General features: G+C 38.2%; 1 protein-coding gene across 2 annotated transcripts; it reads left to right on the forward strand.

Annotated features, from left to right (window-relative positions):
• The first annotated feature begins 4,583 nt into the window (after positions 1–4,583).
• Positions 4,584–27,426, forward strand: nlrc5 (NLR family, CARD domain containing 5). 2 transcript variants are annotated; one of them, XM_076142075.1, is made up of 54 exons: positions 4,584–4,752; positions 5,421–5,787; positions 6,301–6,351; positions 7,539–7,628; positions 8,149–8,199; positions 8,928–9,017; positions 9,580–9,765; positions 10,071–10,225; positions 10,700–10,831; positions 11,363–11,684; positions 11,837–12,281; positions 12,739–12,901; positions 13,076–13,206; positions 13,804–14,035; positions 14,119–14,360; positions 14,610–14,693; positions 15,049–15,132; positions 15,483–15,566; positions 15,732–15,815; positions 16,229–16,279; positions 16,426–16,455; positions 16,737–16,820; positions 17,191–17,274; positions 17,356–17,445; positions 17,571–17,651; positions 17,928–18,011; positions 18,244–18,327; positions 18,422–18,511; positions 18,674–18,721; positions 18,821–18,850; positions 19,015–19,098; positions 19,176–19,259; positions 19,417–19,506; positions 19,700–19,759; positions 20,274–20,357; positions 20,457–20,540; positions 20,824–20,913; positions 21,072–21,137; positions 21,421–21,504; positions 21,858–21,941; positions 22,229–22,315; positions 22,423–22,482; positions 22,649–22,696; positions 23,105–23,188; positions 23,337–23,420; positions 23,533–23,616; positions 24,200–24,274; positions 24,445–24,528; positions 24,646–24,729; positions 25,550–25,648; positions 25,826–25,909; positions 26,172–26,255; positions 26,468–26,551; positions 26,661–27,426. In XM_076142075.1, exons 2-54 carry the CDS (start codon positions 5,454–5,456, stop codon positions 26,746–26,748), a joined length of 5,655 nt encoding a protein of 1,884 aa, XP_075998190.1. In that variant the 5' UTR covers positions 4,584–4,752; positions 5,421–5,453; the 3' UTR covers positions 26,749–27,426. The 2 variants fall into 2 exon arrangements, with proteins under 2 accessions (XP_075998190.1, XP_075998191.1); XM_076142076.1 differs by lacking the exons at positions 6,301–6,351; positions 7,539–7,628.
• Positions 27,427–27,700: the final 274 nt, after the last annotated feature.

Consider the following 27,700-nt stretch of genomic DNA (forward strand, 5'->3'; position numbering starts at 1 on the left):
GGTGGCAGCTTACTTCTGTGTGGTAAATTCACATGAAACGTCATGTTTGACAGGTGTGCTCACTTCATGTTTTTACAACAGCAGCAAATTACCCTGGTCCTTGCATCATCATAGGTTAAAAAAACTCTTTCAAAGTCCTCCCTATATTGAGTTTGTGTTACAATAAACACATAGCCTCGAGCTGAGGTCTTTCCAGTTTGCCTTTTTGCCTTCATGAGAGCATCTGCTATGTAGAAGGCACAGAGGTTCCTTGGTGTTCATTTTCTGCCATACACTTAAGTTTTGTTAAGTTGAGCACACTGTATTTAGTTTAGAGCAGGAAAGCTACACAATAGACAGATTTTTTTGAGAAAGATTTAAGTTTTAAGTTGTCCATACCTGACCGTTTGTTCCTGTCAAAACTGTGTTATGGTCGATGATCCTGTAAAAAACATTGTTGTTAGTGCAGCAAAATCATACATACACAATTCTAGTTTCACCTAAACATGCCATGATGTAATCTTATAATAAAAATGCAATATCAGTGTCATAAAGACAATTGTGTCTAACTATCATATGGTTATTTCTGCTATCAGGATAACCTCAATATTGTATAGCAATAACAGTAGATAAGCTCACCACAAGTTAGAACTTCCCAGGTCATCCACCACACACTCTGAGGCTCTTGTGGGTGCCTTATATTCAATCAGGCTTGCTTACAAAGCTGAAGTCAAATGAGGGTAACAGGCCAAATAAGGTCTGGTGACAGCTGAGTCATACAGTAGCTGAAATGTGTTGCATGCACATTTTTGTCACAAGTTTTGTATTTCAGTCAGTCAAGCCAGCTTGTGAATTTATGTTAGTCCCATTTTACAATGAACAAATCTTGTGCTTTTGGTACAGAAAATGAAATCATCCAAATTATTATTTTTTAAATCTAATCTATAAAATGTATGAACTCAATATGTTTTTTTAATCGACAACAACAAAGCAGAATTGGTGTCTTTTTTCAAAAAGAAATGTATTAAATGTTTAAATGGACTACATTAGCAAATGATAAAAACAAAACAAAAAACATTGATATATACAGGTCTTAACACTCAAATGTCACACTCAAATCTATATTTAGTGAGTTTTTTGGTTGATATACATTTGATTAAAGAAACTTACATTTACAGCCGTTATTGTACGAGGTTTACAACTGGCACTTCAGTTTACATACTTACTGTAATATAGAAACGTATAAGAAAAGTATAAATACAGTGAAATTTTGTAGATAGATAGGTATTTTGACCTTGTATGGCACCTATGTGGATGGGAGTCAATGGACATTTTTGCTTTAATTGGTTGTGGCGCAAAGATAAACAACATATGTATTATGAAAATCTTATCATTTATGTTTCATGTATGAGTTTTGCCTTTCATTCAAATGCATATCAAGACACAGTATAATTCTTTTTGCCTCCATTTTTTTCATTTTAATTTCCACAAAGTAATAATCAAGTAAGTAATTTCATTCCAAGACAGAATTTTCTCTGCATAAAAAACATATTGTATAAATGTGTGAGCATTTCGATATACACTGAAAGTTCTGAATACAGCCATTTTACTCACGTTAGTAAATGAAAATGTTGGCAACAGACATTAAGAATGGAGATTTTGTTGTAGTAATTAATGTTTATGTAAAGTTAATATAGTTGTATTCTTATTGCATAGTTATAATTGTTCTGATGTCATAAGATTAATTTGCAAATAGGAGAATCCTCCTGGGAGAATACATTTCTCAATTAAAAGAAATGTGTTGTATTTTACTCTGTAAATCTTCATTCCTGAATAAGAGTCTTGCCCTCGGAGGGGATGACCTGGACTTATTTCCTACCCCATAAAGCTGTCTGCAGCTTTTAAAACATGTGAAGAGCCAGTGTGGCTGAAACACTATTGAAACCTGCCAAAAGTCTCACTGTTGGTGAGTAAACTTGCAAAGGCACTGTGATCTGGATCACTATTGCATTGTGTATAATAATAAAAAATAAAATTAAATTTGTTTGTCTTCATTTCTCATTGCCAACTCATGCTTCATAACTGTGTAAGGAGAATGACTGCGCTCTAGTTTGATACAGCAGGGACAATGGGCCAGTTGTCAGCTAACTTTGCATGTCTATGCTTGGTGAGACTAAAACCTGTCTCAGGATTCTACTGCATCAGGTCATTTTTAGAAGATCTAAAAGCTGGTTGATCAAATGAAAAATAACAAGTATCTTCGTAAAACTCTAACTCCTAACTCTAATCGAATACTAAACTTTTTTTTTTTAATGGTACACAACCTTTTCCTCTAGCTATATTGTTTATATAGAGTCATTCAAATAAACTCTCAAAAGCAACAACCCCAACTGTGGTTTTCTTGTTGCATACAAATAACCAGGGCACATAGCAAGGTCAGAAATGGAGGAAGGCACACCCATAAATGGACTGGAACTTGCAAGTGAGTATAGACAGACAGACTGGAGTTGTGCTGCTTATCAAGTGACACTATTATACTAGTGAAAGGCATTACACTTTGGGCTGAGCACATTGTATCATCACTGATTCCTCACTCAAATTCATGTTCAGGCGAGCTTTCACCTGAATCCACAGGTATTAGTTGGGGAGAAAACAGGGAACAGAAATATTCAACAACATCGCCCCTTGACCCCCTCGTAAAAGCAGGAGTGCGCAGCATGAAATGACCTAATCATAGCCTAGATACCAAACATAATTGTGCATTCTCTGTTTTCACATCGCAATAAATCACTTCAATGTGAGTTGGGCAGCTGAATGATGTTAAAACCTGCCACAACTCCTTTAATAACAAGATGTTTTCTAAATCAATCTTACTATTCCACTTGCATTTGGGAGTTAACTAATAACCATTATTTACTTTGTATTTGGATAGAAATATAACTACCGGGGAGTTGATAGTTAATAGAAACTGGAGCTAACTTCTAATTTTATTCGTTTGGTCTTGTCAGGTTGTTTGCCCGACATGACTAGTTGTGAAAGATTGTTTGCGTCATATGAAAAACTGAGTTTTGCCCAGTAATTGCACATACTCCTCAGACATGTTACTACTTGAAGGACTGAGGTAAATCCCCACAGACATAACATAGTTAAGTTTTATGAGATTTTTTTGTGACCTTTGTCCTCTTCTCATAAAAACATTAACTGCTGTGTGTCTGTCACTGTTAATGTTTTTCATGAGAATTTTCCTGAATTGAATAATTTTAGAGGACATATGTAAAAACACATCAGGATTTTTGTTTGGAGAAAAGTTTAAAGAATATAGGATCAATGAAACACTAAACGCAGCCGCCGTGGACACACAGCTGACTAATGGCTTACGTTGAAGCCCCCCTGCTCTAGAGTTTGCCTCACTTTGTGTCATATAAAATTAATGTGCATGAAATATGGGTATTAACTTGGGGTGAATTGAAATAAAATGTTCCCTTTTAGTAGCTGTATCTGTTGGAGCAAATCAATTAGAATGATTTATGCTTTATGATTTAAGACTCGTGGACAAGTACTATTTAAATGAAATGACCAAACGTTCAATGACGTTTATTAAAATGTCAACAGCGAATTGTTGTAAGAAACATATCTTGAAGGTCTTTCTCATGTTTCCATGTAATGTCACCCAGCATTTGGTGTACCGCACTTATCTAATTACGCCTGTTGGACGTAATCAGATATGTGTCAAAGCACTAAGAATGAGGGGAGAAGCTAAGAAGTCAGAGGTCGGGGGCTGGGGTGGGGGTTGGGTGGGAGATTCTGGATCAGTGGCGTAACACAGTTGTTGGAGAATCTGTAAAAAGCCACTGAAGAAGCTGGCTTATTTTACCAGAGTCAGGAGTCTATAAATGGCACTCTTTGTTTGGAACCACTCACGTTTCTTTAATAAAAACAATGCAAAATGGTGTAAAACTGCAACTGCAAGATACAACTTTTGACCGGCCAGGTCCAGACATTATTTGATATCCATAACTTTTCGGGATATCCGGCTAACATAAACACATAGACATAGACATAGCCGTGGACCTAATCGGGATGTTTCTCTCGTCTTTTGGCAAATGCACAATCCTCTGTGCTGTATTCCAGTGGAGAAAGTAATTTCCATTTGGTTGGTGCTGCTATGTCCTTTCTTGGGACTGCTGCCTGTGGTCTTTTTCAGCACAGGGTGATTGCAGGATCAAGGAAATCAAGAAAGTAAAATTATTGTATGGAGTTTGGTCACAGCTGCAATACTGACACTTTGCTCATGTCTGTGTCAAATGTACGGGAAAGCAAGAACTCATACACAACACACGCACATTTTATTTAATAAGAAAAGCAGATTATATCCTTTTAGTAAAGGCATACATACACCCACACGACACTCAAGCGTATAATTTCAGAATAAAGGTCTCCTTGGATCATTTCATTACAGTGTACAATCTCCCAGATCTGCTCCACGAGGATCATTTGTCTGGTCGGTGCTATGTCATCATAATGTCATTGCACTGTTCTGTCTATCTATCTTTGTCAGTCAGACCATGACACATGCTAACGCAGTTGTCCAAATACAGTGTTTTCTGGCTACATACACTTTTTGGCATACGTATCCGATACCCACAGACACTCTTTATTGAAGAGAAGGCTCCGAAACGAAACCAAAAGCATTTAGCGTTTCTTTACTTTCGTTTTCTATAAATTCAGGCTGCACGGTTGCCGAGATAATGCCGACTGCATCAACACTAATCGGTGAGTCCTTAATTCATCTCTTAATATCATCTAATCAGAAACTAACTAGCAGTAAGTTATAAATGAAGTCATTCGTGCAGTCCCGTTTACTGTGAGTGTGTGTGTGTTCGTGAGCAGCTTTTCAGGCTCCGCTGTAGCGTGACGCTCGTTACCTCAGATGACCTTTAGTGCGCCCATCGTTGATGCCAAATGGCCGTCAAACGTTTCTAACGTCAAACGTTTCTAACAAAAGCGAGTGGAAACGAATGGCAAGTTAATATTTTGATTTCGAGATCTCGTGAGGGAGTTAAAACAAACAAAAAACTCTTTCGAAATGGTCTGTGTGTCTGTGGGCGTGTCAGATGTAACGACGCCGCTAGTCGTTGCCCTATGTCCACTTGATAAACTCTACTCTACTATGTTGTTGTTATTGTTGTTGGTGTCCTTTATTTGTTGTTGTTGTGCAGGTATACTCTATCATTTACAACCTGGATATATTGCTATAACCATTAGGTATAGGCTGTATGAATTCATTAGTAAGTATTTTGGATTGAGTATTGAATTAAGAATCAGAATTCAGTTCCTCTGGGTGGTATTACTGCTGTCACTATTTGTCCTTAGTAATCCAAGATGTATTGGAGTCTATTTTTATGTAAATGCCTGTGTGTAATCATGCCTGTATTGTATAGGCATATTTATATCCCAGTTGATGGAGACTGATCATGGAAGAGGAGGTTGACCCTGAGGAGGAAAATGTGTGCTCGGTCTTGGATCAGGAATCCACTGAACTTTTCCATATCCTAAGACTTCAGTCACCTTCTGTCATCATGGAGCTGCTCCGCATGATGCCCCGTGATACACAGAAGTACACTGATGAAGCGATCCTCATGAGTTTGCCGTCAGCAGTGACAGAATGCATCTTAAACATGTTGCAGTACTTCAAGACAGCAAATGCTACAGTTTGTTGTAGCTTCGTGCAGAGTGTGTGTATGTTATGTGAGAACATCCCAATGCATCTGGAGTCCAGGCTTATGTCAGCGGCCGGAAACCCAACCAGTGAGTATAAAATGTAGTCATAAATGGGTGCTGACATATGTGTCTGACAGTGAAACACAACATAAACATCCATCCCAAGAAGTAATTAAAGTTAGGGTTGACTTTACTATATGTGTCTTCTACTAAAATAGATTTTTTTTGTACAGAATGCCCTCATTGCTGTGTGTTAAGGTCAAGTTAAACATAGAGAGGAATGCAACGAAATAAGATTTTATTTTTATTTCTGTGTTACTGAATTGTTCAGAATGCAAAACACTTCTCTCTAATGCAAAAAGCTTTAACCCGCCATTTCACAGCTGATGTAAAGTACCCTCTGTTTCAACAGTGGTAGGGGTGTGGCTTCAAATATGACATGCAAATAGAGAGCAGCAGTAGTTACTTGCTACCTTCCTGCCTTGAGTTGATCCTTTTTAAGACATTTAACAGGGAAAACAAACACTAAGTGATTTAAGTGAAGTGATTCTTGCCTATTTGTGTTGTGTCAGTCTTGCTAACACTCTGTCTGTTTTGCAGCATATGGTACCATATCTCCACGTACAGAACCATTGTCTCCTGAAAACACAGGTAATGGACATTTTACGACTGTCAGTGTTCGTGACAGAGTTAGAGTGTAGGTGTATGTTGGTGGTTTGCATAAATGCAACCAATATACACTATATGATGTGTTTATAATTGGCTTTCATGCTTTATTTGTATGTAAGAATGTTTTCAGAAGCATCTTGCTCTGCATCCAGTGATTTGAATGATCAACCTGATCTTGTGTTCTTTGAGCTTGGAGCTTAGATATCTCAGTGCCACTCACTTTATTTATAGTAATTTCGGATGACATGCAGCTTCTGTTGGTGAATTTGCATTGCTTGTTCACCCAGTGCAAATTGAGGCTCAGACATTGCTGGAAATAATCTATAACTATATATGTATATATTAGATTAGATTAAATTAGATTCAACTTTATTGTCAGTGAGCAAGTACAGGTACAAGCCAATGAAATGCAGTAGCATCCAACCAGAAAGTGCAAAAGTGTACTATTATATATACAGAATACAGAATATATACAGAATATATACAGAATAAACTATATACATTATATATACTATATATACTAACTATAAATATAAATTAATAGATATGTAAATAAATAGTGCAAGGAGTCTTAGTGCAAAACGGAAGTGAAATGGAAATTATCAGTGCAAACAGAAAGTTGTGCAAATTGCAGTGGAGTGCAAGATGATGCTAGAGGGAGGATGGAGTTGAGTGGGGGAATGGTGTAGAGTTCAGCAGGGTCACCGCCTCGTAGAAGAAACTCTTCCTGAGCCTGCTGGTGCGAGAGCGGAGGCTTCTGTAACGCCTGCCGGATGGGAGGAGGGTGAAAACCTACAGTTGACCTATATCAATATTATATTACTATTAAGGACTTTATCTAGCACTCTGTCGAAGATATATAAGCTGCAATTTTAACGTATGATTTAAACCTTGTCTTATCCGTATACGTTTCTATAATGACAATGTAGCCTTTATAATTTGTAAATAAGTTAAAAGTGAAAGTGAAAGATGGACTTCTTACCACAATGATCAACGTCTATTTATTACACTTTTTTTTAAATTCGGGGTTCCCCTGCATTTGATGATGACATTGCTAATGTGGGCCAAAGACGAGTCATTTTTCCAGCTACAACATTTAAAGACACTTTTGTTTGATTGCAATCATACAAAATCCAGTTTTCACTGTGTGTGTTTTCTTTGTACTTAAGATGGACGTGAAATTTCGGAACCCAGTGAAATGGATGAGAAGCCCTCATCACTGCCTTCAGAGGAGCAAATCAGCAAACGGCCACGGATTGGTACAGCATATGCATAACATAACACATTAACAGTGGCCACGTTCACGTGTACAACTGTGCCCGCAAGCTCGACATTCTTGGCATAAATTATTACTTTGATTAATCTGTTCAAACTGACACAGAATAAGCAGCTTCATAATGTCCTACCTGCAAGTCTTTGGCAGAGCAATAGTAGGCCGTAAGGAAGGAATGCAATGAATGCAATGAAATAAGATTTTATTTTTATTTCTGTGTTACTGAATTGTTCAGAATGCAAAACACTTCTCTCTAATGCAAAAAGCTTTAACCCGCCATTTCACAGCTGATGTAAAGTACCCTCTGTTTCAACAGTGGTAGGGGTGTGGCTTCAAATATGACATGTAAATAGAGAGCAGCAGTAGTTACTTGCTACCTTCCTGCCTTGAGTTGATCCTTTTTAAGACATTTAATGTTAAAAAAAAATACACTAAGTGATATAGGTGAAGTGATTCTTGCCTATTTGTGTTTTGTCAGTCTTGCTAACAGTCTGTCTGTTTTGCAGCATATGGTACCATATCTCCACGTATAGAACCATTGTCTCCTGAAAACACAGGTAATGGACATTTTATGACTGTCAATGTTTGTGACAGAGTGACAGAGTGTGGGTGTATGTTGGTGGTTTGCATAAATGCATCCAATATACACTATATGAAGTGTTTATAATTGGCTTTCATGCTTTATTTGTATGTAAGAATATTTTCAGAAGCATCTTGCTCTGCATCCAGTGATTTGAATGATCAACCTGATCTTGTGTTCTTTGAGCTTGGAGCTTAGATATCTCAGTGCCACTCACTGAGTTATTTCGGATGACATGCAGCTTCTGTTGGGGAATTTGCATTGCTGGTTCACCCAATGCAAATTGAGGCTCAGACATTGCTGGAAATAATCTATTACTATATATATATATATAAATATATATATATAATATATTACTATTAAATACTTTATCCAGCACTCTGTCCAGGATATATCAGCTGCAGTTTTAACGTATGATTTAAATCTGGTTTCATCCGTATACATTTCTATAATGACAATGTAGCCTTTTCTTTGTAGAACTTCATAATTTGTAAATAAGTAAAAAGTGAAAGTGAAAGATGGACTTCTTACCACAATGATCAGAGTCACAGTGATCTAGTTATTACAATTTGCATTTGATGATGACATCACTAATGTGGGCCAAAGACGAGTCATTTTTCCAGTTACAACATTTAAAGACACTTTTGTTTGATTGCAATCATACAAAATCCAGTTTTCACTGTGTGTGTTTTCTTTGTACTTTAGATGGACGTGAAATTTCAGAACCCAGTGAAATGGATGAGAAGCCCTCATCACTGCCTTCAGAGGAGCAAATCAGCAAACGGCCACGGATTGGTACAGCATATGCATAACATAACACATTAACAGTAGCCACGTTCACGTGTACAACTGTGCCCGCCAGCGTGACATTCTTGGCATGAATTATTACTTTGATTGATCTGTTCAAACTGACATAGAATAAGCAGCTTCATAATGTCCTTCCAGCAAGTCTTTGGCAGAGCAATAGTAGGCTAACCAAGACACTGTATGGGTTTGCTCAGACAGTACTAAAAACCAAAAGCAGAATAAGGCATGTTCACCTTAATTGCAGTGTAGCCAGACTAGTTGGCTGAAATAAAAAATGAATTGGTGTTTTTTAGACCACATACTCTGAAGTCACATCGTCTTTAGGCTTTTGGGCTGCCACACATTGAGCAGTTGCATAATTTCAGTTCCCTTGGGCACAAATCTTCTTTTTGCTTCCTTAAATTCAGTGGAGTCAAGCTGGCTCCATAGAGTTCTGTTTTGCTTGTAGTCTGTGAGCAGTCCAAAACATTTGAGTTTGTTATCTTCCCACCACTGGGGATGTTGTGTACATATTACATAGGACCCAGTCATTCTCAATCTGCTCATACAGACCACTGGGAGAATCACATCTCAGCAGTGAGAGGTTTGCTGCTGAAGAGGTGGGACCAACTGAAAGAAAACCTAGTGAAGGAGATCCAGCTTGAAGATGTTTGGGTTGGTTTAAGAACCATGAACAAAGCCAAAGATAGGCCTGACGAAACCCCTGGGCCAGCTGACAGAGGGAACAGAACACCAGGTAAGGATAAAGGAATATACTTTATTCTACTAGATGGCTGATCTACCATCCTGAGCAATGCCACCCCAGCATAGCTTTCTTGAGTGAGACTCTTCACACACTTAAAAATATGTTTAGCTATATCAGTATTTTTTTGATGGAGGAAATATGCTTGACTCTAAAGTGTGAAGTCCGCTTGGCAAAGTGAGCTATATACTTTTTGTGTGTAGAATTTTACTAGTGGTGTTTTGAGCAAAGAACATTCCCTAAATTGTCTTTCATTATAATCTGCCCTATACTGTTTATTTTCTTCCACAAATACATAGACTCTGATGGGGATTACGGGTGTACAGAGTCCAGATTGACTTTGGAAAGCTTCCTTCAGGGGTCTACAGGAGAGGTGACAGTTCTGGTCGGCCAGACTGGATCTGGAAAAACTCTGCTCATGTCTCATTTAGGACAGCAGTGGGCACATGGTCTGGTAAGTTGACTTTTGTTTTCATTTGTAATGGCAATGAATGTACTGTATAAATATCTACATTTCTTTAAACTTTATATGTATCTGGGCTGGGCAATTGTTTTTAGTTGATAGTTAAGTATTTGACCATATCATGGATGGGTCCAATTTCTTATTATATTCTTATTTGTGGTAATTTTGGCAAAATATGACTAAATTGTATTATCTTGTAAATTGTAATATCAGTTCAATGTTGACAGACAAAATGAAATCTGTGCTGCGATTGAACACAAAACTGTTGTTGACGGGGGTGCGCTTCAAAATTTGCGCTGCGATCTGCCGGTCTGACAGGGGGATTATGATCACAGTATAATTACTTATATATGCCGCCATCGAGAAAGCCAAAATTGGACCAAAGACCAAACAGGCTGTAGATTCCCCACCCCTGCTCTATACCGTCATCTGTTTCCATCCACTTTCTTCTCTTTTATTACCCAGGGTCCAATCCCTTCAACCCACCTCTTTGTCCTGCTCGAGTTTCGTCAACTCAACCTACTATCCCATCCTCTCTCCCTGTTTGAGCTGCTATTCCGATACTACCTCCCTCCACAAGGCGACGAAGATGAAAAGGTAGTTTCAAGTCCACTCCAGTGCAGTATCAGCAGTGTGATCAAATTGCTTAATGTCTAGTCATTAACCCCCTGTAGTGTAGTTTTTATGTGTTTGTAGCCCGTCTGTAGTCCATGGCCCCTGTCAGGGAGTTCCACAAGGCATAGTCAGTGTTCTTATTTGGCTGGGCGGTAAAGTTCTTCCTTGTAGTATAAGCAGAAAAGTTTTGCTTTTTTAAATAATCTTGATTTATTAAATTTGTACTGGTTTCTGTGTCCACTTCAGTGAGAAAATACACCACAAAACGTTCAGTCTCTCTCTTACCCTCCCATTTTTTAAATATTTAACATGAGACAATGTAGTCTCTGAATCTAGTTTTGTAATTTTAAACCTCAGTGGTTGCTTTTTATTATTGTTAACATTTTGGTCCACATGTTCCCATGAGACAGCAAAAGACATGTTGGTGTTTTTAATTAAAGTGGTTGCATAGATAAAGTATATTGTCTGAGTGAATGTGTGATCTGGGCTACAGCATATTTTCTGATTTTGCAGAGAGCGATTTTGGATTACCTCCTTTCCAATCCAGAGCAAAGCTGTTGGGTGCTGGATGGCTATGATGAGTTTCACAGCAAGATCACTAGAAAAGAAGCAGAGAGAAACAAAGCACTGCTGGACCCAAAAAGCCTTCTGCCTGTTGCAGACCTCATCTCAGGGTTGTTAAGTCGTCAGATGCTTCCAGGATGTACTGTAGTGATCACGTGTCGTATACGTGATGTCACAGATTTGGAAGGCACGGCAGACAAAATGGGATACCTGCTGGGGTGGGAATACAGAGAGATTAAGGAGTATGTTGAGAACTTCTTTAGAATAAAAGGTAACCATTCACATTGAGGAATGTGTTGTTCTTTTCTAATATTTAGTGTTGGTCTTCTAATGCACACCAAAGTCTTTGTGTATATAACTGCTGTAAAATGTATTACTTAATTTTGAAACAGTGTTGAACTAATCTACATTTCTTTTGCAAAGGTCAATCAGCAAACCAAGGTTTGGGTAAGCGGGCTGTGGATCTCCTTTTTTCAAGCCAACATCTTCTTGCCATGTCCTCCCTCCCTGCTCTCTGCAATATTTGCTGTATGTGTCTGGAACATTTACTGATGGAAGAGAAACAAGAAAGGACAAGACAAGAACGTACAGTTGAAGAGGACCAAAGACGGACAGAGCAAAGAAGAAATAAATTGAAAGGAAAAGTAGACAGAGGAGTACAGGCTGCAGAGGATAGAAAAGGAGGAAGTCACAAGCAACAAGAGGAAGGAGAAAGAGAAGAGATTCCTCACAGTGCTCAATTCTCATCATTACAGATGCCTTCCACGGTGACACAAGCCTACCTCACTCTCCTTGGAGCATTTCTGAGCTGTGACCTTAATCATGCTGGAAGAGACCATGAACCGAAGACCACAACACTTCCACAGAGGTAGAGGCCCACAGAAACACTGAACTGATTACTGATATTTAGCCTAATCAACAAAACACAGGGGACAACAGACATTCTCTCCACAAATTAGACTGGCTAATGAATCTAAAGGGTGATTTCTTCTCCTTTGTCTATCAGATATACATATATACATTGCAAAACAAGGGATTTGTAAAACAAGCTCTTCAGATAACTGGGAATGTTGCATTTGATTGAATTGAGATCTTATGCATTACATTACGATCATTTGGCAGACGCTTTTATCCAAAGCAACTTACATTACATTACCACCCTTCGCAGAGGGGGGAGCAATTGAGGGTTCGGTGCCTTACTAAGGGGCGCCTCAGCAGGGGCTCGAAGCGGCAACCCTCCGGTTCCCAAGCGGAAGCTCTACCCACTGAGCCACTGCCTCCGTACTTATGCAAATTGAATATATATTTTCTGTCTCTTTGCACAGTCCTTGGTATTTATTGACTGCTCTGAGTCAATGGCGAAGTGAGCTGTGTAAGCTCAGTCAGCTGGCTTGGAGGGGTTTCCTGGAAAATAAGATTCTCTTCAGGGAGGAAGACATTCCTCAAGGGGTTTTGGAGTTTTCCACAAGGACAGGGATTTTCACTCAGGTAAAATGTGGTTGTGTGTCCCAATAAAATCTACAACCAGATTGTGTATTTTAGTTATAAATCAAAAAACTTTTGATTGTTTGTATTTTGTACGAATGCCTTTTTCAGACATTTGTGAGATGATACCTGATACCTGACCAAAGCAATATGTCACATCACTTCTCTTCCTGTCAGGTGGAACACAGATGTGAGGATGGAATGCTTGTCCGTGCCTACTGCTTCATTCATCGGACATTACAGGAGTTTCTGGCTGCACTCAGAATCATGACCAGTGCTGAACTCAGTGACACAGAGCTGAGGAAGAGGCAACCATTTAAATTAAAGCATCTTTCAATAAAATCCAAATAGAAGTTGAAAGAAACATAGATATTTATATAAAAGATAGCGGCAGTCTTTCAGTCTGCCATACTGGTTTATTGAAAAGAGATCCATAGGAGAATTGAAAACTCATATACTCATATACTTCATATAAAAATTAATCTCACATTCCTGTGGAAGCCTGAACCACATTTAAGTTTTAACCCAAACCAAGTCCCCAAATTACATCAGAAACAAGTCATGCAGTTTACTTTGAATTGTCAAAGTTGATCACACTTTATGCCTGGCCTTCCTCCATGATAGGAGGCTGAGTATTGGTCCAATAAATGACAGTGTGGATTGAGCAATCACAGCCATATAACGATCAGTAGGGCAGCATACATGATATGACAGCAGGGATTGTTTAGATTTTTTTTGTTTAAACAATTTTGTTGATCTTGTGTTAAAGTTGCCAAACAATAAACCAGTATTTAAAAATATCTAATATCTAAAATATGATATTAGTTTAATAATTCTATTCATGTGAAAATTGATCAGTTATGCCATTGTTTATGTTGATGTAATCTTCCTTGTTTTTCCCTCAGATTTACTCTTAAAACTCGATGGACCACCAGGTCTGAGCAGAGGACAGCATTTACAGACTCTCTGCATCTGTATTTATGTGGTCTAGCTTCCACACATTGCACTGCTGCCTTGGTTCAATTAGCAAAGGGGTCTGGTGGAGCTAAAGGCCAACATTGGGTCAGAAAACGACAAGGCTTTGTCCTTAAACTCCTTGAAAAAATATCTCTCAGCAACACACTGACTGGACCAAAGGTAAATCTAAATGATGCAAAATTTCACCATACTAAGTTTGACCATTGATAGCGTTTCTCTCGTCATTTCACTTCTCTACTCAGATCTTGGAGCTTTGTCACTGCATCCAGGAGAGCCAGGACTGCCAACTGGCCAAGAAGGTTGTGGGTATGAGACCCATCATGGAGCTGCGCAACATTCGACTATTACCGAAGGATGTAGATGCTTTGGCGTTCGTGGTTAACTCAGCTGATGATTTGAGCACTGGTTTAGACTTTAGAGCATGCTCAATGGAGCCAGAGTGTGTAGATGTCCTGCCAAGGTGTCAGTACATTCACTGCCTCAGGTAAATACATGTAACCAAGTACACAGAAATCACCAAACTAAACAACTGGACTGAACCCTATACAACACACTGTACAAATGCTGATCATCATTGACATTGTAATTTCTTTACTTAACCACTTGATCAGACCCTACTTGCTTTCTCGTCACTATAGTTATTCTTAAACTATGAAGCCATTTACCTTGAGATTTCATTATGTGAAGAATATGAGAAGCCTGCACAAATGTATTTCACTATTTGTGTCTTTAGTTTTCGTGGCCGCAAGTATGATGACAAGTTTGCTGAGAAATTGTCATCCCTTTTGCCCAGCTTCACAACCCTCAGAAAGCTAGAGTAAGCTCCTATTTTTTTTCTCATTCTTCCTTTGACTCTGCCAGTCACTGCTCTACTTTCCAATCCATTATAGCACCTTGATTGATTATACCTTGTGTTCTGATCATGAATTTAATTTGATGATGAATGCTTGTTAATGTGAAATATGGTTAAACCCTATCCTGTTGACGGATGTTTTCCTAATATCGCTTCGCATCTGGCTTTGACTTGATATCTTTCAGGTCAGGTCAGTGGTGTAGGTTAAATGCTGCATACCTTTCCTAGAATAAACCACCATAATCATATAAATCAAAAATTAAAGAAAGCCAGTTCAATTTAACACCACGATACAATGTGTTTTTCTTATCTCTCCAAGATTCTGTGTTACCAGTGTGACTGACACAGGGGCTGCTAGTTTGGCCTCAGCTCTACAGAACTGTCCAGACATGACTGAACTCAAGTATGTTTTCTTTTCCGGCTGTTTTAATGGCTTCAATAATGAAAAACTTATCCTCGATGTCTCTCCATCACTACCTGTTCTGATTCTATTCTGTTCTTGATTCAGAAAATTAACGGTGGTTTTAGCAGGTAGATTTGAAAAACACTCAATGTTGCATCCCCCATGGACCAGGATGGAAGATTGAGGCTTAAGGCCCAAGTTAAACAATGTGCATTTAAAAATAATACTTCTGTGTAGGTTAAGTTTAAATGACCGACAAGAGAAATCTTTGGGTTCATGTCTAAAATATTACACCTAACTAATTTGTTGTCATTTTCTAGTAATTTTGTTGCTCTATTTTTGTCTGGCAGTCTGAGTGACAACTATCTGACGGACAAAGGGATCACACACATCGCTGATATTTGCACTAAACTGCCAAGACTGAACTCTGTTAGGTAAGTGCATCCTTCTGATTGGATTATGTGGTAATGTGATGAGTTAATTGTCTAAATTGCACTGTTGAGTTTGGGTTTTATTATTCTAGTATTGTGTTTATATCTGCCTTACTCTTTATGTGATTTTAAAGAAATTATCAAAATGTGTATGTCCATGTTTTACAGGCTGGGTGGAAACAAAAGCTCCCTAAAAGGAGTGGTTTATCTAATTGGGAAATTGAATTCACGTTTCCAACATCTTCAGGCTGAGTATGACCTTACACACTCTCACAACACATTTTTAATGCACCATGTTTGCAATGATTTAACATGGAGACCATACTTCCAGCAAACTATACTTTGTCCCATGTGTAAAATGTATATATTCTACTCATTCTCACGCTACATATAAACACTAAACATACTGCATGATGGAAAGTGTGCATTGAACAACTGACCTTAAATTACACTGTTGCACTGATAATGACTTTTTCAGTTATATTAATCCTTATATGCAAAGTATTTTTTCAACATTAATGAAATAACATTATTACTGATAACTTCACATGATGGGTGGCTGAAATCAAACTTTACAGTCAAGAAACAGTATCGTGTGCAAATTGTAAATACAGTTACATATATTCTGTTACTTGTTGAAATTACTGTGTATTTTCTTTTGGCAGTGGCATGAAAGAAGTGTCAGTAACTTTCTTCCCAAACTCTGATATGAAGAGGTGAGTTTTATAATTTAGTTAGTTTAACACATAAACATTATCAACGATTAAGCATGGAATTTGTAACCTATGCTATCAAAAAACAAATATTGCATGAACTACACTCCATCAGTCTTTTTTAATATGTATATTTCCTGTCTCATCAGCCAGACATGTATATCTGAGCCAACCATCAGGTAAGAAGTTATTACTGTTATCAAATATTGATCATTTCCCAATGTAATCATTACCCAAGTAGCCAGTTTCCTTGGGGAACTTTGCTCCTTTGAAGTAAAATGTCTATGGTAGATGTACGACTTTGAACAATGTTGAATGGACTCATTTTAGTTTAAATTCTGATTAGCTGCAGAGCTGCATCCATTCTGACTGGCATTCACTGTCACTGTTGATCACTCTTTATTGTTATGTCTGTGTTGTTTCATTTTTGTTGAGAGTGTATTGTGCCCTTTTTTCACAGATTATTGAACCAGTCATGGACCGAGACAGAAATGCAAAGTCTAATGAAGACACTGGCACGCGGCCCTGCCTTGTCTATTCTTGAGTTAGTAACCCAAGCACAAATCCACAACATCATTGAGACCCTTAGCAGCAAGACAATGTTCTCCCCTGTCGGTTTATAGACTGATTCATTTGGTTGGATTTTAATGCACCAATCTAAAATGGAAACCAGCCATGACCCATATAAACCGCCAATTTGTTTGATGGCGGTTTATATGGGTCTTACTTTTTACTATTTTTAGGGCAAGGTTCACTACAGGCGATCAGAGTGAAGCTTCTTTCCTGTGTTAGAAGAGGAGCATTATACGCACACAAAAACGTCATGTTGATTTCTGCACAAATCAAATGCTAATGAAGTAATTTATGTATGTGTTGTTCTTTCTTTGTGTGTACACATATGTTGTGCACACCAGTCTATCTGGAAGCCAGTGGAATGTGGAAACTCTAAAGTCACTGGCTGAGTTTCTGTCCAGGCACTGCATCACCAAAAAGATGATGTAAGTTCGGATACCCAGTGCTTATATATTATTCCATACTGATATTGATACTCCTCATCAATGCAACACCTTTCTTCTTAGGGTGAATCACAGCTGTCTATCAATAGAGGGTTTGCTGGTTCTTACTGCTTTGCTGTCTGCTTATCCTGCTGTGATGGAGCTCAACATCAGGTAAAAATACAAACAGAAGAATGCACATGTACCATCACATGTACAACATGTATGTATCAATACAAATAATATACACATAATACCTGTAATGATGATGATGATGTCTGTCTTTCTTATTGTTTCAGACTCCAGAGTCCTGATCGCATTTCTTTAGTATCATCTATAGGAAAAGACCAACCAACAAAAGAAATCAATAAAAAGCTCTGGTATGTAAGCTTTTATTATCACAATTCCACTGCTCTTCATACTATACTTTAAGTTTTCTGTAACACAACAGATATGGAAAATAATACAGATGACGATCATTCGGAAGTGTGCGAAAGAAAATAGTTTATTCATTCGTACAAATGTTTTATGATTTTACTGGTATAAAATGGGATGTGATGTATGAAGACATAAACACTAATCATATTAATGAAGTACCTGGCAATAGTGATGACGATGATGATAATGTCATGTCATGTCATGTCATGTGATGTCAGTCTCAGCTACTGTGGGCTGCTGCCTGCTGACCTGGTTAGAGTGTGGAAGAGTTTGGGACCATCTTCAGGCATCACTCACCTGGAGTAAGTTTCACACTCATGGACAAACTCACAGTCAATATCAGATACAAAACACAATTTAGATTTAATGCTATTGATCCTGTTTCATTAAATAAAACATAAAATAGGTTTTATTATTATTGAGATTCACAATTTGCTCATGTTTCCTTGATTTAACTAGCTGTCCATGCAGAATCATACAATTGAATCTCTCTTATGTCATTACATTATTTTCACCCCGCACACTTTTTGCCAGTCTGTCCAGTAACTCTTTAGGGGACAAAGCTCTAAAGAAACTATTGGATCAACTGCGACGTCTAAACAATATCCAGGAAATCAAGTAAGGCTCGTCGAAAGCAACAAACATAATAAAAATGAAAAATACAATAGTAAAGAAATAATAATATGGTGTGTGTGTATGTGCATGCTTTTAGCGCCAGCAACAATGACATCAGCATGGAGGGAGTGGCGATGTTGGCACATGCTCTTTGCTCCCATCACAACCTAACAGAAATTCATATCTGGTAATCCTTATAACTTTTTTCATTATTGAACAGCAGAAGCAGTACTGTCGGTAAGAATAGCAACAGCCAAGAAATGCATATATATATATATATATATATACAGTATATAAGCATGTAATATGCAAATTTAAAATATCTGGTGGTGTCTTTTTTTTTTTACAGTAATGGAGGCAGAGAGCAAGTGATCCTGAAGTTCAAGCCTAACACAAGGTAGCACACCTGCCTCTGTGAATACCTCCATACAAACTGCTGTCATTCTTATCACTCTTATTGTTATTCTTATGTCATTTTCTGCGACCCTTTTTTCAGAGATGATGAACAGGTGCTCAAAATGTTCAGGTACAGCAGATTGATGATTGATGAAGAGTAAAAACAACAACAACAGACATAATACACTTAATGATACATTTTCCAGACTTTTATGTATGTTGCTGTCAATTCTGTGTTGCTTTACTAAAAGTCACCACCTACAATACAGAACACCTCTCCCCTTAATGCTCTAGACTGAACCAAAGCAGCCTCCTTCCAGCAGATATGACTAGACTGTGCAGGAGATTGGTCCAGTGTCGCTGCAATTTGGAGCTAGAGTAAGATCAATTTGCTTTAATTGTTACATTTTTGTCACGTGGGAACAAACGTGTTTATACTGCTTTGTTGCTGCCAGTTTGTCTCACAGCTTACTTAAAGATGATGCAATCAAGAAACTGCTGAAAGTCCTGCCCAAGATGGCATCACTGCGGAGGCTCAAGTAAGTGCACATCACCCTGAATCATTTTTGGCAACTTTTGGGGTTGATGAGTACATTATACAGTATAATCAGAATGAACAATTACTCATGTTGTTGTTCGCAATTTACTTAAATTTGTGTTAAATTAGCTCTAATATCTAAAATTAATCCTACACAGTGTCAGCCACTGCATCGTATCTACAAATGAAGCACTAACATTGGCCACATGTTTGAATGACAATCAAAGAATCACATCAGTGGAGCTCAGGTACTACCCAAGTTGCATCTAGGCCATACTAGTTTGGATTTTTATTGTTCTCATCAACAAACTGATCTAGTTTTACTCTACAATTATGATTAAAGAATATTATCTCATCTCACACATTCTGTATGTTTTATCATCTATTAATTTCATTTGGTAATGGTTGATGTAGTAAATTCTGCTTTTCACTCTCCTTCAGGTGTCAAGGTGAATCCTTCATCTGTTTTGACAGAGTGAAGGCAGAACAGACCACTTGCAGGTCTGTCATTCGCCATCTTAAGCTTTTTTTTATTAGAGGTTGTACAACTAACAGAACTGGAAATACAGGAAGAGGAAGAGTGAAACAGCATTACACATCACAATAGTCAAATGGGTTGTCCAAACAGGATGTATGTGCATCTGATAGATGAAACCTGTATGCTCATTGTTTTCTTTAGGAAAATTAAAGTAAATTCTACCAGAGCTGGCACATATTGCATACAAACTAGAAATGAAACTCTCAAGCAACAAGGAATGATGTTCAACAAAAATGTTCAATTTGTAGTATATCAGGAAAATATGTGAATTTACACTTTTTGTTCACTGATATTGATGCAAATCTGTTGGACATTTTGAAATGAAACACACATTTTGGATAGATGTTTTTATTAAACGAATGCCACATAGAACTTTTGAGAGTAGCACACATACATGATATGAGCTACTACTTTGTTGTTTGTTATGGATCAAAGAAGAATATCTGACTGCCTGTCTCTCTCTTCCTGTCTGCACAGGTTAACTAATTTTAACCTCAGCAGTGACAATGTGGGGAAACTGCTGAAGATCCTCGAGCAGGGTCCTCAACTGTCTGACTTGGAGTATGGGCCATACACATTCTCACAGACTCATACATATCAACACTTTGACTCACTCATATACCATTGGCATGTTTGCTTTCTTCTTTCTTTCGAATGTAGTTTATCAAGAAATCATTTAAAAGATGAAGGAGTCAAGTATTTTGTGGATTCTCTACCAAGACTCAAAATCATGAATTTTGTCAGGTAAGATAACTGCAGATACACTCGTGTTATGCAATATTTATATTTTACATTATCAGTGTCACATTAATTTATAGCCTCTGTGTAGAACCAAAAAAATCAATGGAATTGTGAAATGTAAAAGAATACATTTGGTTAATGTTTTTATTGTGACAAAACCAAAGGCAGCAAAAGATAATCACAGATGTATCAAGTTTGATAAATCACAGAAATGAAAAGCAATTTATCGTTATCAGGTTAATGAAACAATAACACTTAATGGTCTGAAATGTTTCTCCACGCACAGCCTGAGCAACAACTGCTTGACCCAGCAGGGGGCATTAGATGTGGCCATTGCACTGTCAATCTCTGATGACGTCTCTGCTGTAGAAGTCAGGTGATAGTCAGTGAATCACATTTTCCAGGAAAAAAATGGAACAAGAAATAAAACAGTTCTTTTTGCATGAAACTCATAAATGTATAGTGTATATGCATGATGATTTTGGTTTGCCTGCTTGTGTCACTGCTCATGGACTTTCTGATGCCTGTTGGTAGTTTGGGAACAGAGGAGAGGTGTCTCATCTGGTTTGGACAGCATGGACACTATGACAAAACTCTAAGGTAGGATAAGGATATAAAGTGAAATTAAAAGGTCAGTATTGTAGTGTTTAAGGAAGCTAACAGGTATATAATCACTGAGGATAGAAGTATGACTGCTAACCAATGATCAAGTTGAAAGCTCTACTTTGTTATTATGCAGTGGTTTGCTTGATGGTGGTCATGCAGCATCATCATCAATTAACCTTTTACACAGTTAACACAACTCAGACTCAGACTTCAATCTACCATCCCCCTCTCTCAAATATGTCCTTCTCTCTCGCTATCCCCTTTCTCCTCCCTCCAGTCTCAGAGAGAGCAGTTTAAAACTGAACCATGTGGCCAGATTAGCAGAGATCATCTCTAATTGTCCCACTTTGACCAGAGTTGAGTGAGTACATCTAAACTTTCTCTCTTTTATTGACTTCACTCTATGAAAATACCTCAGTTTTCCTTATACTGCAGTTTAAAAAACACCCTTGATGCAAACAAATTCCATTTATTTTTAAATAAGCATATAATTGCTTTTTGTTGTTGTCTGGAATTTCCAGAAACATCACTTGGTATATTAGGCTTTTATCTGTAAACCAGGGAATATCTAATGAAACTCTTTCAAATAATTTTACTGGATCAGTCAAATCTGTTGACTGACTCATTCTTGCATTGTTTTGTCAATTACTACAAGGCTAATGTCTCATAGTTTACAGTATGAAATGAAGTTATAATTCCCTGTTTGATCCACAGGTTAAAGAACAATTTGGTCCAGTTGGATTGGATTGAAGTTTTAGTGAAATTGCTGAACAGCAGTAATGTAAAATGTTATATCAGGTGAGTGGCAAGAGATCCCTACTCTACAGTTTGCACTTTGGAGCCAAATCTCGGCCACAGACATATGAGTTGCATGTTTCTTATTTTGGTAGAGAAGATGTCTGATTACATTTAGAGTAATATTCTCCATGTAATCTCTGCATAATCAATATGAGGATAATGTTCAGCCTTTGTCATTTTACAGGCAAATGTAAAGTCACGTTCATCTCCTGTTTCTGTCCAAAATGTTTGTTGTCTTACTTGTAAATGCTACTTGTAAATACTTAGAGTTGTTGTTTTTTTGTCAGTATTGAGGAGTGTTGGATCAAGTCTGAGGAAGCTGTTAATTTGGTGTGTCGTTGTTTGGACCTCAACAGTAACATACACACTATTGGGTGAGAAATACAAACTCACAGTCTAATCTCCTACATCAAAGTTGTATGTACTGTATGGAAAATCTTTGGTGCTTTGAGTAACATTACCAAATGTCTTTACTTTGCAGTGTGCATCAAAACACGCTAAACCTGTCCTTGATCAAGTCCACTGAACACTCTATAGTCAGGTACCAAACAATTCTGGTTGTGTGTCTTGACAAAAGTTTGAATAGGATGCAGTTACAGATCATTACTAAGTATGAAGTATATGTTGAATTTTGTTTTTGATGTAACGCATTGTAACACAAATAGATATAAATGCATTTCTTTGTTCATTTGTCTTTGTGTTTTTAGTTGTGACTCCTCAGATCAAGCTCCATCATTGGCTACAGAGAAAATCAGGTATCACTCATAAATTGTGATACATAATCGTTTGATAAATGAAAATAGTCGAACGATGTCTACTTACACCAGGAATTCCTTTTACATTGTGAACAATGCCTTTTAACTTTGGAAGGGTTTCACTGGAAGCGCTTTAGTTTGAGTTCCATGTCGCCATGGGGCAAAGTCATGTTGAACATAGAGAGATCGCAGGACAGGAGACAGTGACAAAAAGCACTTACATCCTGACTTCAACAGGAACTTGACTTTTGATGTTGTGTACTTGAGAGACTCAAAATACTACCCATAGCTCCGTAATAAATATGTGACAGTAACAGAAGAGATTGTTTCTTATAAGCCATATTTTTTGATTACTCCTCCCCTCTCCTCTCCTCTCCTCTCCTCTCCTCTCCTCTCCTCTCCTCCCAGCCTTGTTGACTGTGTTGTACAAGGCTACCAGCTTCTAGCGATGAACAGTATCATCCTGAGGTGTCCTTCATTGACAGAGCTGGAGTTAGTACAGTATATAATCTGATGAACAATACAGCACATTTTGATAGATAAAACAACATTCCACTGGATTGCCTAATAACATTTCATCTCTATGTTCAATAAATGTATTTATGTATAGGTATAATAATATTGCTCATTTTGTCCTAAGTTTGACCTACAACAGCCTGGGAGTTGAGGGAGCTGAATTTCTGTGCTCTGTCCTGCCTTCATTGCCAAATCTCACCACCCTCGGGTGAGACTTAAAATATTTTTTTACATTTACATTAGGCACGTTCCACTTGTAATTGGTATTTTGGTTAAGCATAGTTTTGGGCTTAGTATGGACCTATTTTTGTCTGCTGCAGTGTTTGTTCCAAAGAGCGGAATGAGGACGTCGTTTTGCAGATGTCAGAGGCCTTGCTGCAATCAGCAAGTCTTCAGTGCGTAAAGTGAGTGATTCATATACAGTAATTTGGTAGTGAGTACAAGAGTACTCTACACTTCTCGGAAATTAATTTCTTGATATGCTGCACATTAATTAATAATCAATAACACTCCAATTGTAATACTTGCCACCTAAGTCTTTCTCATCATAACTCTTGCCTTTTGATTCGGTTTCCTTTTCTCAGGTGAGGTTTGTGCTACTATAGCAGCAGCTGAATCAACGTAATAGCTTTATTTGCGTGTTACACATATATCTTGAGACAAACAAAAACAAGTGATGAGTAAATTAAACAAGAATACAAAATGTAATCCTCTCTGATAGATAGACTGATTACTATTAAATAATGTGGGAACATTCTATAACATGAATTCAACATACATTTTTATTCATGAGTTGAAGGATGTCAAAGTCATTGTCAAGTGTTTCATGGATCAGTTTAATCTAAAAAATGTATGCATGATTCAGCTCAGTATGCATTGCTGGTTTTGTTCAATGGACATTAGGTCACACATTTTTCATGCAAGCACAAACAAGAATCTGTGTTTTCTAAATAAAATTCTAAATCTCACCCTCTTCCCCTCTTACAGTCTGTCAGGTCACATGATCAGTGAAAGAGCAGCCCAGCTCTTAGCCAGAACGTTGCCCCGTTTACGATCAGTCAAGTAAGCATGCAGTTCTACATACAGTATCACTTAACACACAGCTTTATATAGCGTATCAGTGGCCATTAATATATATGAGACTGTCAACAGCCAACATGTAAAAGTGATTTCCATGCTTGAAGTGAGAAGTACATGGTGAAAGTACTTGCTGTTTGTCTTGCATTCTCTAGTTTGTCCCATTGTATGTGGTCATTGACTGGTCGGCTGCTCTTGATGAAAGCACTGGAACAGTGTGTCACTCTGGAAGGACTTTGGTAATACACACACCTACACACGAACTGTATGACTAATACATAAAACACTTAAATATAAAATGAAAAAAAAATATTTATATATATTTTTCTCTCCCTCCCCCTTGTGTGTGTACACAGTCTGAGCCCAGTGTATCTGGATGCAGACAGCAGGGAGTGTTTGGTCCAGGTTCTAAGGAAGAACACCTCTATCCACAGACTAAAGTGAGAAACACTAATAACTGTAATACTAACTGTATTAGACTTAAGTTAGTTATTAGTCTGCACAAAGTAACCCTTAAGATGCTGTAGAGGTTCATCCCAATACCGTGTACAATTGTACAAAAGCAAATGTACAAACATTCTACATGTACAATTCCATCCAGAATTGTTGGAATAGTCACACACAAAAAAGTGTTTCAGAAAAAAATTCAAAATGGAGAAAAGTTTAGTATGGTACATATGGACGTGGCATATGGATGGATGTGGATAGACCCAAGGAATTCAGGGAAAAAATCGTTTTGATTCCATGACATTTCAAAACCCAAGGCCAAAATGTAAAAGTTGTTAAAAAATGAGCTTCTAATCAAAAGTAGTCCTCAGTCTTTGTGGACAACATGGTGGAGAACTCAATTTCCGCTTCTGTAGTTACATGAGCTGCACGATACTCAAGCATATCTAATGCCACATTAATAATCTAATCGTTTCACTCTCTCTGCCAAAACTACCACTTCACAGCTCACATTGCAACCATGTATCAGTCAACTGCTCACCATTCCTGCATGTCATCACCTGTAAATCCACAGCATTATAAATAAGCAGGAAATGATTCCCTCCCAGGAGGGAGATAATCTCTCCCATAGTGCTGAGCCCTGAAGAGTGTCTCGTTGGGAGTGACACCATCTGAACACACATGCCAAGTATCAACTGTGTATGAATGCATCTGTATCATTTCTGAAGATATGAGATATAACTGAGATGTTTCTATGTTTCCAGCTGCAAATTCGTTTTTCCCTCTCTCTCTATTTACGTGTGTGTGTTTTAGGCTCAATAAGATTGCCTCCGGGGAGGAGCCCTGTGTTGCAGAAGGTGTGCTCATTCTCTTGGCTGCCATGGAAGGTCTCACACAAATGGAAGAGATAGAGTGAGTTTTACACACACATGCAGTGGCATTCTGCATATAGTATAAGACATGCTCACACTGTCCATCTCTCCTTGTGAGAAGAGAACATATCAAATGTTACTTTGAATACATGTTTTATTTTATATACAGGACTTTGTCTCGTAGAAAGGTTCCACATCATTCCTCTTGTGTTTTTAGGTTGGAGGGCTGGAAGATGGTTGATATAGGGGTGGAAAAGCTGGCTAGGTTCCTTCCTACCTGGACCAACCTCAGGAAGATCAAGTAGGCAGGATAATACTGTAGCTATTATGCTTTGGTCTATTTAATGTTCCATCAGACTATCCGCTGCTCCCTTTTGGGTCAGGACCTTTTCCGGATTTATGTTTGCGGGAGACCTCTAATTGTGTGTGTGTGTGTGTGTGTTTGTGTGTGTGTGTGTGTGTGTGTGTGTGTGTGTGTGTCTGTCTGTCTGTCTGCCTGTCTTTCTGTCTGTCTGTCTGTCTGTCTGTCTGTCTGTCTGTCTGTCTGTCTGTCTGTTCTCCAGCCTGTCAGAGAATCATGTCGGTGATCAATCTGGAGAGAAGCTACTCGAGGCTTTGAGGAGCTGTGGTCAGTTGGAGGAGCTCCAGTAAGGAGTCAGCAGTAACATGCTGATTTTATTTCTACATAACTAAGCACAATACAATAAACACTACCACATTTACAAGCAGTTGTAATTCCAGTGCATTAGCCATTACCTTATGATATGTTGTAGACATTTGTAGTAGATAGTTGTAGTAGATTTTGCTGTAAAGATCCTTTCCTGTGCATATTTAAATGTCTGTCTCTGCTGTCCTCCAGTCTGTCCCGCAACAAACTTGGTTATATCACTGCTGCCAGGATGGCTCTTGTTCTACCATTACTGACACACCTTACTGTACTCAAGTATGTAACTCACACACACACATTCATAGACCACAGTGATGTTTATGAAATTGTTTTCGAGTGGTCCTGAGCTCTTCTTTCTCGCTTATATGTGTTTGTATCTTCCTAGTTTGTCAGAAAACTGTCTAGGTTATGAAGGCTCAGTGAGTCTGTCCAAAGCAATAGCTTGCATGAAGAACCTCAGGAAGATTAAGTAAGACTCCTGACCACATTGCATATCAACTGCACTGATGATTCTATGCTTAATCATGTGTTTCATTCTGTTCTGTGCGCCTTGTTCCCTGTGCCCTTGCAGTGCTTGTGACACAGTGTCCTGTGGGGGGCGTAGACAGCCGTGCTTCCTCCATATCATGTGGCATTGGCAGCTGCCTCTGTTCCTCAGCCAGAAGAGCTTGACAGAGAATGTCTCGCTATTTCCTTTTAGATCCTGACCCCCTCTTGTGAAGGCTCCCCAATCAGTCAGGGATCATAGTGTGTGTGTGTGTGTGTGTGTGCGTGCGTGCGTGTGTGTTGACACGGACAATTTTGGCAGACACAACCAAGCAGCAGTGTTCTGTGCACAGCGATTGATCCCCGGATCTCTGGGAGCCAAGAATTTGTGCCTGTTGGTCACACAAGTGCACCCTTAATACTTTTAAAAGATGGTCAAAAAGTTTGCATTGCTCAATTATCATTACTATATAATGGTAATATGTAATAGATTGTGAGTAAACATTATATTTTACATTTCAAACTTCTAATTAGAAGATAGAGCCAAGAGTGATTGTTTGAAAAGAATTGAATAGTTGTCTTTCCATTTCCCTTTCTCTCTCACTCTCTTTCTTTCACTTTCTCTCTCTCTCTCTCTCTCTCTCTCTCTCTCTCTCTCTCTCTCTCTCTCTCTCTCTCTCTCTCACCTCCATTATTTGTGACTCTCTCTCTCTCTCTCTCCTTTCCCCTAGTTTTGGATGGAATCGTTGTGGTGATAATGTGGGTATGGAGTTGGCCAACATTTTGCCTCTCTGTCGGAGGCTGACTAGATTGGAGTGAGTTCATCATTATTGTTATTAGTAGTATTAGTGGTTTTGTTGTTGTTATTGTATTAAATTGTGTAATGCAGTGGTTCCCAAACTTTTTCTTTCGCGCCCCCACATTGGGAACCACTGGTGT

This window comes from Genypterus blacodes, unplaced genomic scaffold, assembly GCF_046128005.1.
Source record: "Genypterus blacodes isolate CSIRO-AG114 ecotype Tasmania unplaced genomic scaffold, CSIRO-AGI_Gbla_v1 ptg000021l_1, whole genome shotgun sequence".
NCBI lineage: Eukaryota > Metazoa > Chordata > Actinopteri > Ophidiiformes > Ophidiidae > Genypterus > Genypterus blacodes.

Excerpts from the sequence above, each read along its gene's own strand:
- nlrc5 (XM_076142075.1), top strand. The coding sequence starts at position 5,454 with ATGGAAGAGGAGGTTGACCCTGAGGAGGAAAATGTGTGCTCGGTCTTG. Across the intron at positions 6,352-7,538 it reads ATTGTCTCCTGAAAACACAG|ATGGACGTGAAATTTCGGAA; the intron begins GTAATGGACATT and ends TTTGTACTTAAG. Across the intron at positions 14,361-14,609 it reads CAGTACATTCACTGCCTCAG|TTTTCGTGGCCGCAAGTATG; the intron begins GTAAATACATGT and ends TTGTGTCTTTAG.